This window comes from Gracilinanus agilis, chromosome 4, assembly GCF_016433145.1.
Source record: "Gracilinanus agilis isolate LMUSP501 chromosome 4, AgileGrace, whole genome shotgun sequence".
NCBI classification, from domain to species: domain Eukaryota; kingdom Metazoa; phylum Chordata; class Mammalia; order Didelphimorphia; family Didelphidae; genus Gracilinanus; species Gracilinanus agilis.
Window position 1 is genome coordinate 447,578,302 of NC_058133.1, and position 13,017 is coordinate 447,591,318.

At 35.3% G+C, this 13,017-nt stretch overlaps 1 protein-coding gene across 3 annotated transcripts in view; it reads left to right on the forward strand.

The window, feature by feature from the left end:
* The window catches only part of LOC123247086 (putative ferric-chelate reductase 1), a 47,262-nt gene that overhangs the window by 20,244 nt on the left and 14,001 nt on the right, over positions 1-13,017 (forward strand). The window contains exon 11 of one of the 3 annotated variants that reach the window (XM_044675884.1): positions 9,267-9,453. The exons of the other annotated variants lie outside the window; for them this stretch is intronic. Coding sequence (XP_044531819.1) covers positions 9,267-9,356 — 90 coding nt within the window. The 3' untranslated portion in view covers positions 9,357-9,453. Of the gene's footprint in view, positions 1-9,266; positions 9,454-13,017 lie in introns of those variants that run through there. 3 annotated transcript variants of the gene reach the window in all.

Sequence of the window (13,017 nt, forward strand, 5' to 3'; positions counted from 1 at the left end):
TGAAGGAAGGAAGGAAGGAAGGAAGGAAGGAAGGAAGGAAGGAAGGAAGGAAGGAAGGAAGGAAAAAAAGAAGTTATACTATAAATAAGAAGGCAAAATAATCTTAAAGAAATCATTTATAATATCAATCAGCAAACATTTATAAAACATCTACTATGTGATAGACATTGTGCTAAATTGCATATATAAGGGGGGAGCTGGGTAGCTTAGTGGATTGAGAGCCAGGCCTAGAGACGGGAGGTCCTAGGTTCAAATCTGACCTCAGACACTTCCCAGCTGTGTGACCCTGGGCAAGTCACTTGACCCCCTTGTTTACCCTTACCACTCTTCTGCCTTCGAGCTATATATGTATATATAAATATATATATATATATACATACATAGATACATAAATTGCAGGTATAAAGGCAAAAGCCAAATAGACCCTGCCTTTAAAGATCTTGTATTCTAACTGGAGCAGCCATGCATGTGTATAGATATATAGTATAAAATAGGAAAACAATCATGAGGGGGAAGAGAAAGATTTAGTAGCTGATGGCAGTCCTAGGAAGGTTATCAGGAAAAGTATCATATGGAACAAAAGTATTAAATATGCAGCCCAAAATTCTCCCAATTGCAGTCAGAACCAAACTAAAATGTAATTGGAAAATATTTAACAAAATGAATAAAAATACAAGATAAATAGTAATGCATTTTAAAATTAAGTTAGTTTGTGGTCCACAAGGATCCTTATATATGTATTAATGGCCCTCACTTCTATTTGAGTTTGACACCACTGATGTAGAAGAAAGATGTGGCTCAGGCTGAATCTTGAAGGAAATCAAGAAAGGAGGTAGAGTATCAAGTCTGCAGCCAAGAGGAGTCAAGTTCTAAGCTGGGCTTGGGCACTTACTAGCTGTGTAGCCCTGGGCAAGTCACTTAACCCTCTTTGCCTCAATTGCTCATCTATAAAATGAGCCTGAGAAGGAAATGACAAGCCAACCCAGTATCTTTGCAAAAAAACAAACAAACCCGAATCTAGTCACAAAGAGTGGGAAAGAACTAAAAACAAATGAACAACAACAAGAATTCTAAGAGGAAAAGGAGAATGGCTTTTTAGGTACAGAAAACAGCATGTGTATGGAACAGCATGTAGGTTCATTTTGCCAAACTATAGAGTGTGTGGACTACTGATGTAGTCCAGTTCTTACCTGAACAAAGATCTCTTCCACAGTGTATCTATCAAATGGTCATCCAGTTCTTTTTTGAAGTATTCCAATAAGAGATAAGTCACTCCTTCTCAACTGATCTTAGCCTACTTTGGTGTATCTCTAATTATTAAGAAATCCATTTTACATTGAGGCTAAATCTGCTTATTCATCTTCTCTCCATTGCTTTTAGTTGTGTCCCATCAAAGAGATCTTTCTTTCACATCTTTCCAACTTTCATATGATAGTTCTTCCCATACTTAAAAATAGCATCCTGTTCTCCCCAAAGCCCTCCTTTTTTTTAAGGCTAATAGACCCCATTTTCTTCAACCAAGTCACTTATGACATACCCTTGAATACTCTGACCAGAAAAATCATTCACTTGCCTGAACTCTTAGATTAAAAGGCTGATGTTCTACTGTTACGCTGCCATTTTACACATATTTAGCTAAATTCTTTTTTAAATTAAAATTTTAAAATATCAACAAGAACATATTTTCTCTTCTTTTTATCTCCTACATACACACGCATGCACACACACACACACACACACACACGCAAAAGAAAAAAGAAGAGAAAACCCTGGTGACACATATGCATAATCAAGCCAAACAAATTCCCACATTGGCTATATCCAAATATGTTTCATTCTAAAAATTTAGTCTAACACCTGTCTGTCAGGTGATGGATAGTATCCTTCATCATTGACTCTCTGGAATCTTCTAGAAGCCCTTTAAATTACATCAATTACATGTACAGCCATTAAACTTCATATTTTTTTAAAAATTAATTTAGGTGACCCTTCTTGTAAACTTAATGCATTAACTTATGATGAGCTTAGCGTATTAGCATTTATCTTATTCTGTTATTTTTATGAATATTAAAAAGTAACTGAGGCGATTAAGAATCTGTGACCTTTTTTCCCTCTTCCTGCTTTTCTCCTTTTTTCAGAATTTGGTAAAAATAAACAAGTACTTACTATGCTCATAGCAGCCTTTCATAATTGTATGTCCTTATTAAGAACCAATTAAGAACCTTTGCTGCCCATACTGGTTGACTCATATCCATCATACAATTCACAATGACCCTTCCTTTTCTCTTACATGCTTATTATATAGCCTTTATGTCAGATGGTCTGAGAATTTTGGGGGAGTTTCTTTTGCCTTCTCTTGATTTGCATAATCCCACCCTAGAAACGTGGGAAAATCTACACATGGTACCCTGACTTTGCTTCCAACATACTGATACTAACTCCCCATTATCAGCTGAGCATCTCACAATATTGCTGGAAAAGTGTTATTTTTATTAAAAAAGAAAGAAACTGAAACCAACTGATAAAATGATAACCACTAGTCAAGCATCTATGTAATTTCCCAGAGTAATTGGAACTCTCAAATATGAATATAGTTCCTCACCTGTTATAGTCTCCAGCATGTAGTTTCAAGTGCTTTTCTCAGCTGATTTTTATTATTCTTCACAGGGGATATTATTATCTCTTTCTTTAATTTGGTGAAATCAAAATTATCTGTTTAATTTTTCATAAGGTTCTCTGTATCTTGCTTAGTCATAAATTCTTCCTTCATCTGTCTCACAAATAAACGTTTCCATGTTTCCCTGATTTGTTTATAGTGTCACCCTTTATTTCTAGATCAGGTATTCATTTTGACTTTATACTGGTGTATGGTGTGAGATATTGGTTCATGCCTGATCTCTGCCATACTGCTTTCCAGTTTTCACAGCATTTTTTGTCAAATGGTGAGCTCTTTCCCAAAAGCTCAGAACTTGGGGTTTATTGAACACTAAGTTGCTATGGCCAGTAATTGCCATGTGTTGATTACCTAATCTATTCCATTGATCCACCACTCTATTTCTTAGCCAATACTAAGATTGTTTTGATGATTACTGCTTTATAATATAGCTTGATATCTAGTACAGCCAGGCCTCCTTCCTTCATATTTTTCCTCACTATTTCTCCTGATATTCTTAGCTTTTTGTTCTTCCACATGAACTTTATTGTTATTTTTTTCTAGCTCTATTAAATAATTTTTGGGTAGTTAGATTGGTATAGCACTAAATAGGTAAATTAACTTAGGTAGGATTGTCATGTTCTCTATATTGACTTGGTGTGTCAATGAGAAATTAACACTTTTCCAATTGTTTAGGACAGACTTTATTTGTGTGTAGAGTGTTTTATAATTGTGTTCATATAATTTTAGGGTTTATATTGGTAGGTATACCCCCAGGTATTTTATGTTGTCTAGAGTTATTTTGAATTGGATTTCCTTTTCTATGTCTTGCTGTTGGATTTTGCTGTGGTAAATAGAAATGCTTATGTTTAATGTGTGTTTATTTTGTATTTTGCAACTTTGCTGAATTTGCTATTTATTTCTATTAGTTTTTTGGCTGATTCTCTAGGTATACTATCATATCTGCAAAGTGATAACTTTGTTTCTTCATTGCTATTCGAATTCCTTCAATTTCTTTTTCTGTTCTTATTGCTATAGTGAGCATTTCTAATACAATATTAAATAAAAGTGGTGATAATGGGCATCCTTGCTTTACTTGATTTTACTGGGAAGGATTTTATTTTATCATCTCTATAGATAATTCTTGCTGATGGTTTTAGACAGATGCCATTTAACACTTTGAGAAAGGTTCCATTTATTCCAATGTTTTCTAATGTCTTTATAAGAAATGAGTATTATATATTGTCAAATACTTTTTCTGCATCTATTGAAATAAGCAAGTGGTTTTTGCTGGCTTTGTTATTGATTTGGTCACTTATGTGAATGGTTTTCCAAATATTGAACAATGTCTGCATTCCTGGTATAAAACCCACTGAATCATGGTTTCTGATTTTTGTCATCTAATGTTGTAATGTCCTTGGCTAGTAATTTATTTAAATTTTTTGTATCAATGTTCATTAGGGAAATTGAGCTATAGTTTTCTTTCTCTGCCTTAGCTCTTCCTGGTTCAGATTTCAGTGCCAATTTTGTGACATAAAAAGAGCCCACCCTGGGGGCATCTGGGTGGCTCACTGAAATGAGAGCCAGGCCCAGAGATGGGAGGTCCTGGGTTCAAATCTGGCCTCAGAAACTTCCTAGCTATGTGACCCTGAGCAAGTCACTTAACCCTCTTTGCCTAGCCCTTACCACTCTTCTACCTTAGAACCAATACTGGGTATTGATTCTAAGATGAAAGGTACAAGTTTAAAAAAAAAAGATTCTCTCTACCCCTATTTTTCTAAATAGTTTATGCAGTATTGGAGTTAGTTGTTCTTTGAGTGTTTGGTAGAATTCACTTGTGAATCCTTCTGGCCCTGGGGCCTTTTGGGGGAGTTCTTTGATGGTTTGTTCAATTTCTTTTTCTGTAATGGGGTTGTTTACGTATTATATTTCCTCTTTTGTTAATCTGGATAGTTTTTGTTTTTGTAAGTATTCATCTATTTAACTTAGATTTTTAGATTTATTGGCATATAATTGGGCAAAATTGCCAATAATTGTTTTAATTTCCTCCTTATTGGTAGTGATTTTACCTTTTCATATTTGATTTTCATTCTTTTCTCATCAAATTAACCAATTTACCATCCTTTTTGTCCACTCCACCTCCTTTATTCTTCCTACCCTCCTACTTCCCTATAGAATAAGGTAAGTTTCTATAGCTAATTGGTATGGGTGTTAGTCATAATTGGAGCTAGTTCTGATGCTAGTAAGCCCCCTCCTCCTCATCTTCTTCTCCACTGTATTTGCCACTTATGTGCTTCTTAATAAAAGGTAATTTACCCTCTTCTACTTCTCCTTTTCTCCCCTCCCCATGTGTTTCTCTTTTCCATCCCTTTTTTTAAAGACCATCTTATTTAGCTTCCTTCCTTTTTTCTACATATACTCCTTTTCATTGCTCTACTAGTGATAAAATTCTCGACTATTGTAGGTAATTTAGGTATCTTGCTTACTTTGAGTACCTTACTTTTCTCAAGAATCATCAATATCTTAATTATTTCAATTATCAACTTCATAGGTATGAATGTAGCCAATCCAACCTTATCAAAATCCTTAAATTTTCACTTTGCTTTTTTATGCTTCTCTTGAATATCAAAGTTTCACTTTCAATTTTCTTTTCAGCTCTGGTTTTGGGGTCAGGAAAGTCTGAAATTCCTTTATTTCATTAAACAACAATTTTTTTCCCCTGGAGGATTATGCTCAGTTTTGCGCAGTATGTAATTTCTAGGTTGTAGTCCTAAATCCTTTGCCTTTTGGAATATCATATTCCATGCCTTCTAGTGTGTGGCTGTGACTCCTTGATATTTGAATTATTTTCTTCTGCCAGCTTGTAGTACTTTTTCCTTGGCATGGGAGTTCTGGAATTTGGCTACAATAGTCCCAGGATGTTTTATTTTAGGGTCTCTTTCAGGAAGCAATTAGTGGATTTTATCAATTTGTATTTTTCCTCCTGTTTGAGGATATCAGAACAATTTTCCCTGATGGTTTCTTATAATTTGGTGTTCAGACTCTTGTTTTTGATCATGGCTTTCAGGTATTCCAATGATTCTTAGATTATCTCTCCTAAATCTATTTTCCATGTCTGTCATTTTTTCAGTGAGTATTTTAGATTTTCTTCTATTTTTTCATTTACTTTTTTCTCATTGTTTTCTAATTTTTTTATGGTTTCATTAGCTTCTGTCCAAATCTAATTTTTAGGAAGTTTTTTTCTTCCTTGAGATTTTGTTTCCTCTTCCATTTGGCCAGTCTTACTCTCCAAAGGATTGTTTTCTTCACTGCTTTTTTTAGTCTCCATTTCCATTTGGTTCATTCTATTCCTTAGGAATTTGCTTTCATCAAGTTTTTTTTGTGCCTCACTTTCCTTTTGGCCTAGTCTAGATTTTAAGTTCAGTGAATTCCTCCCCTCTCCCCAAGCTGTTGAGTTTTTCTGTCAGTTCTCTTATTGTTTTTTTTTTTAACTTTTCAAATGCTTCCAGGGTTTTGTTTTGTTTTGTTTTGTTTTGTTTTGTTTTGTTTTGTTTTGTTTTTGAGCCTNGTTTTGTTTTGTTTTGTTTTGTTTTGTTTTGTTTTGTTTTGTTTTGTTTTGTTTTTGAGCCTTGAAATCTTTTCACCCTTTCCTTTGAGGCTTCACATGTTTCCTTTTTGGCATTGTACTCTTCTGAGTTCATATTTTGGTCTTCCCTGTCACTAAAGTAACTTTCTAAGGTCAGGGTTTTGAGGAGTCTTTTTTGTCTTTTGCTCATTTTTCTAGATTTTTTTTCCTCCCCATATCTTATCAATCAGTTGAGGTTCTTCCTTGCTTCTGGGGAAGAGGGCTCATTGCTACAAGTTTGCAGAATATTCTTCTCTGGTAATTGGAGTACAACCAGCTGCCCTTGTTCTTTATGGTGTGTCAATTGAGGATGTGGCCCTGCTGTCTTGCTCTGGGGAGGTTTATAGCTGTTTTACCCAGGTATATTCATCACCCAATGCTTCCAGTTCCCCTATTCTTTTGTGAACTAGATTGGTCCCTACTCTTCTACTTCCTTGCCCCTGCCACATATCCTTAGCTGGGCAGGTCCTCTGCTCTTGTATCTGCCACCCAAGCATTCTGCTGTCACATGAGTGTGAGTAGTTTTTTCTCCCTCTGGGATCCCTTGTAGCCTCAAGGCTCTACTACTACATGGGAGTGAGTAAGTCCTGAAGTTCCATTCTCCCCTCTCTGTTCCCTTGTGATCTTAGGGTTCAGTAGCCACAGGAGAGTTTGTAAGTGTCCTGCATTCTATACCTGTGTGGCAGTGGCTTGACCTGGGCTCATCCCATTCTTCAGCTTCTTTGACTCTGACAGAGTTGCTTTGTGTTGGGCTACTCCAAGTTCTGCCAATTCTCACTGATGTTGTGCTGCCTAGGCCATTCTCTTCTTTTACCCCAATGAGACATAGTCCTCCAGCTTCCCTTTGTTTTGAAAAAATTTGTGTGTGTGTGTGTGTGTGTGTGTGTGTGTGTGTGTAGAGGGATCAGGGGAGGAGAGCATCCTTTAGCCTTCGATCTTAGCTCCCAGCATGCACCTCAAGTCAGATGCAGTTTTAGAACATGACAAATGTGTGGATTTGCCTTGTTAGACAATGCTTGTTTATAAAAGTATTGTTTTTCTTTTTTGATGGGGAAAAGATCTAATCATGGTTTTATCCCCAAAACAATAAGAATGAAAAAAGGTATTGACACATTTTTCAAAATACATAGAACAGGACAGAAGCAAAGTCACAAGGAAATGCCACAAAGTCATAAGGAAACAAGCAGGACAACTTTGAAAGAAACATGTCAAATTTATCATATACTTTTGAAATAAAAAACAATATATACACAGTGGTTGTGCTGTTTCATATATTCTTCTGTTTTTCTGTTCTACTTTGTATGTAGAAATGTTCTGCTTGTGGTGATTGTTATACTCAGAATTAAAAAAAAACTTTTAAAAAGTTATTAATTGGAAGGGATAAGCAGGATAACTATATTATGTTGGGGGTACTAATGAGGCATTATTATTATTATTATTATTATTATTATTATTATTATTATTGGACCTGTATGCCCCAAGAGTTACAGCATCCATATTTTTAAGGGGAAAACTAAATGAAATACACATGGAAATAGATAATGAAATAATAATAATGGGTTTTCCCCTCTCAGAGTTAAATAACAAAAAAAAAAAAGATGAATTGAAATTTAAATATAATAGATATATGGAGAACCTCCACATACCTACATTAGGCTAGAAGTAGATCTACACCCCAAATGCATAATCCAAATATAGTTTCTGATGAGACAACCATGGTTTAGAAAACATAAATATTCTGCAAAAGTCTTACCCTGCATTCCTGAGGGGTTGTGACATTGGAACATATATTGATGCTCATTGACCTAGGAATCTCATTACCAGGATTAATCCCTAAGGGCATTATTAAGAAGGGCAAAAGCTATATATGTATAAAAATATTAATGGAAGCTTCTTTATAATGACAAAAAAAATTATTGAGGGGAAATTTACCCTCCCAAAATAAAAAGTTTTGTAAAACTTAGATGTCAAAAAAACTTTGGAGGTCATCACGTTCAAATGCCTCCTTTTTTATTTTTTTTATTTTTAAAGAAATGTTTTGTTGATACTCTTCACTTAAATTAACATTACTTCCCAATTCTTATATATAGTTCAGACACGTTTGCTTATTGTCTTCCCCATTCAAATGTGAATTTCTTGAGGACAAAGACTGCCTTTTGTCTCTTTTTGTATCTGCAGTGCTTAGCACATAGTAGGAGCCTAATAAATGCTTGTTGACTGACTTCTTTATCAAAAAAACAAAAGGGACAGTTCAACAAAACATTGGTCATATCTAAAAATATTTCATCCTGCACTTGTCTCTAATAAGAGATGTAGGAATCATGTTTCATCATCAAGCCTCTGAAGTCATGACAGTAATTCCATTGCCAAGCCACTCATTTTACAGATATGGAGAGTTGAGGCCCTGGGAGGTTGTAATTTGTATTAAATCATGAATAGGAAGTAGAAAATCTAATATCTGAGCTGGGATCCACTGAATTTAAATCTTTATCACATAAGAGAAGTTCATATTCTATGTATTTCAGTCCTCAGTAATCATTTTTAGTTGTCTTGGTTTCTTTTAATACTATGACTAAAAACAATGAGAGATGTGGATTTGAATAGTGCTTCTGACACTTAAGCCTCAGGTGAATGAAGTATGTTGAAATCTGCATGGGATTTCTCATGCTAAGGCCCTCATGCTCACTGACTTCTAGTATCCAACTATCACTGAAAAGGAACTATAATAGCATTTATTTAAAATCCTAAAACTTTAACTCTAAAACTAAAACTGCCTAATTTTCCCTATCTAGTTAAGCAGTGGTCAGAATTGAAGTATTCCTGTGCCTAACCAAAAGCAAGAATGTTTTAATGTCTTCTACCAAACAATAGAATTATCAAAGCTATTTCAGAGCTTTGATAGGTTCAGAAGAGACCCTAGAAATAATATGTCATCTTGGAAAAATTTTTTCAAAGTGAATGTCTAACTGATTTTTCTTCCCTTCTCAGATAAAGAACGAAAAAATACTGATGATAGTTTACATGTGTGGAAACTTCATATTTATAGTAACTCTGCTTGTTGGAATTGGAAAGTCCTAGAGAAAGGATCTTTGAACATTTTTTACTAAATGAAGATGCTGAAAATCACTATCATGTCAACTGATTTTTCTACCTAATAAAAACTAAGAAAATAATGCATTTTGGAATTGGAACAGAATTTTTAAGTCTCTCAAGGTTTTTGTCTTTATAATATTACCATTGTATAAATTGCTTCTATTGTTACTACCTTTTATTGAACCTATTCTTTGCAATTTTTATAGTGGTTATCTTTTTGAAAAAGTAAAATCCTCTTGTTGTTCCTTCTCATATTCTTTCAGACTGTGTGTTTATAGTTTCGAAAGGTTATTTCTATGTATAATCAGTCATCAAGCATTTAAATGCCAAGCACTGAGCTGAGTACTGGGGATAGAAAGATGAAAGTTCAATAGCTCCTATTCCCCAGGGGTGTGCCTTCTTTCAGGGGATACAACATGAACATATGGAGGTAGATACAAAAGAAAAGGTAAGAAAAATACATAGTAGCAACTGTGAACAAAAGGAAAGCTTCATGTTGAAGGAAGTGCTTGAATTTGGAACTATGTCCCTAAAATTATTCAACTGCATATCTATTGCCCCACAATACCCTTACTTAGGCTATATGCTAGAGAGATAAAAAAAAGAGGAAAAAGAACTCTAAGGACACAAGTAGTTAAAGCAGCTCATTTTGTATCGGTAAAGAACTGAAAACTAAGGTATATGTATCCATCAGTTGGAGACTAGCCAAGAAAAATTTGATGTATGATAAAGCTAAAAAAGAAAAGAATCGTTTTGTGAAGAGCTTTAGTTGTAAAAAAAACAACAGATGGTTGTTTAATCCTGACGGTAATGGGGGCCACTGGAAAATCACTTGAATGTTGAGTGGGAAATAGATTTGAATGAGGACAGAGTTGAGGAAGGAGACAAAAATCAGATTCTGAGATATTCAGGGGTAGAGATGATGAGGCTGAGGTTCTGTGTGTAGAGCATAAAGACAGAACAAGATTTGACAACTGATTGGAGATGTGGGGTGAGAATAAGTAGTTGAGAATGACAAAGAGGGTAGAAAACTGGGCAAGCAGAAAGACAGTGCCCTCAACAAAAAACAACAAAAAGAAGGAAGTTCAAAGGAGAGCTGGTTTGGGAAAAACATGAGTTCTACTTTAGACATGTTGAATTTGAAATACCTATCAGAGATACATTTTCATTGAGTAACAGGTTTTATGTAGTCCACGTAGTCCACATCTCCTTTGCTAGGAAGAATAGGTATGATGGAAAATGTTTGGGGGTTTGAAAGACAAAGGGCCTGTGTTTGAATTTCTGTGTGACCTCTCTCTCTCTCTCTCTCTCTCTCTCTCTCTCTCTCTCTCTCACTCACTCTCACTCTCTCTCTCTCTCTCCCTCTCTTTTTCACACTCACTCTCTCTCTCCCTCTCTTTTTCACACTCTCTCTCTCTCTCTCTCTCTCTCTCTCTCTCTCTCTCTCTCTCTCTCTCCAAAAGAACCTAGTTGAAAGTCCTTGGCATGGCTTTCAGTGTCCTCAGCTAGTTTATACAACCTGACTTTTCCAGCCTTGTTCCATGTGAATCACATCCAGGAATTCCACTGAGTTTCTCATCATCTTCACATAGATTGTTCTTTCCTACTGTACTTCTATTGTTGAATTTCCATCCTTTATATTCTTTTCTGTGAACTCTTCCCTGATCTCCTAACTGATGAATACTATTACTTGCTTCTTGAGTTTCACATACCACTTTGATCATACCTCATATGTACTTCTTAGCTATTCTTTTTTATGATACTATTACTTTTGTTCATGACCAAAGAGTAAGTAAGCTGTTGGCTTTGGTGGTGGTGGTATGCTCTCTCCAAACTTTATATTTTCCTTATATCTCCTCTCATAGTGGTTTACACTTTCTCTGGATTTTATAAATCTTTGTTGATTAATTGGAATTAAATGAAATAAAAATGTTGCTGAATGGTTTGAAAAATCTATCCTAAGTCTAATTTCCTGGGTAACTACTTTTGTTGAGATGCTATATTTTCTATTTATTGAGGTACAAGAGACTACTATAGCCAGAGAAATATAAAGGGATATTTAAAATTTATCTGAGGGAAAAGGACAGAAGAGGTAGGTAATTAAATTTAATTAGGTAAAGCCTTACTGGTAATTGGATTCTTGCTTGAACCCTTGCACAACAGACAACATTAGGGCTTGGCAAAAATCTGTTAATTGCCAATCAAAAGCATAAGCTCACATCATGTCTCGAAAAAGTGACAAATAAAATTAAGCCTTGATCAGGGCCCCCAGTCACAGTGAAGAAGCATGGCAAATACAAAGTTTACCACAATAGTATGTTATGAGAATCGGTCACAGGAGCCACCAGTTGAAATAAGAGAGAACTGAGATCTTGCTTCTAGCAAATATGGGGAGAGAGGGAAATTTAGCAATAAACTCTAGTAAAGTTGCTGTGTCTGTGGTGAATGACAGTTACAGAGGCTGAATTCTCAGCTTTGTCTTCCTTCTAGAAGCAAAGGTAAAAAAAGAATGGACAAATATTGTTCTATGCTTCAGGTTATCAAGGACAATAAAAATGTTCCTAGAAGGAAGAGAAGAAGTAATTTGGGGAGGAAATCAGAAAGTTGATCCAAAAAAGCTGAGAGGAATCCTAAACAATGCCACAAAGTTACCCAGAGAAAGAATGGAAGAATGATCTCTGAATATTCAAAGCTAAGTGATAGGTGCCATATATTGTCTGTAGACTGGGGTGCAAAATTCTCTCTTTAGGGAGGAAGTAGATTTTTCCTCTCTGTTGTTCAGTCATTTCAGTCCTTTCTGATTCTTCAATCCCCCATTTGGGTTTTCTTGATAGAGATACTGGAATTTATCACTTCCTTATCCAGCTCATTTTACAGATGAGGAAACTGAGGCAAACAGGGTTAAGTGAATTGCCCAGGGTCACATAGTAATAAGTGTTTGAGGCCAGATTTGAAGTCAGGTCTTCCTGACTCCAGGCCTGGAACCCTATCTATTGCACCACCCAGATGCCCCAATATAAAGCCACAGTGACTGTCAGAAATTATCTAGTGATGTTCAGAGAAGAAAGAAATGAATAATAGTAGTTGGTGACTCTCTTATTGAGAGATCTGGATGGTGCAATATGCTCACCCAGCAAAAATAATAAAGAGTTTGATTGCATTCTCAGGGTGTATATTCAGGACAGTGCAGACAACAGTAGGAGATCACATTTTGTCAAACATGAGGGCTATCCAATTTGTGTGATTTGTGCTCAGACAAATTATACAGCTTAAAGGAACCTAGAAAAGAATACTGGGGATTAAGCAAATTCTGGACCCAGGCTTGATGTCTTTAGGGTCAAAAGAAAAAAAATCAGAACTTCAGAAGAGAAAGCTGGGTTTGGGAAATAACAGTGACTTAAGAAAATAGTATCTGAGTATAGAGATTTATATTTTCTGGGCCACAGCTTGAAATATAGTCTCTTGTCCAAATAGTGTACACTTATCAATGATTTGTAAAAAATATATATATTTGCCTAGAGTCTTGTGAATCTGATCAAGATGACTTTAAACTGAAAGTGTAGGGAAAGGAAGAAAACTGCATATATGTGTATATATACATATACATATGTATATATACAAACACACACACACACACACACACACA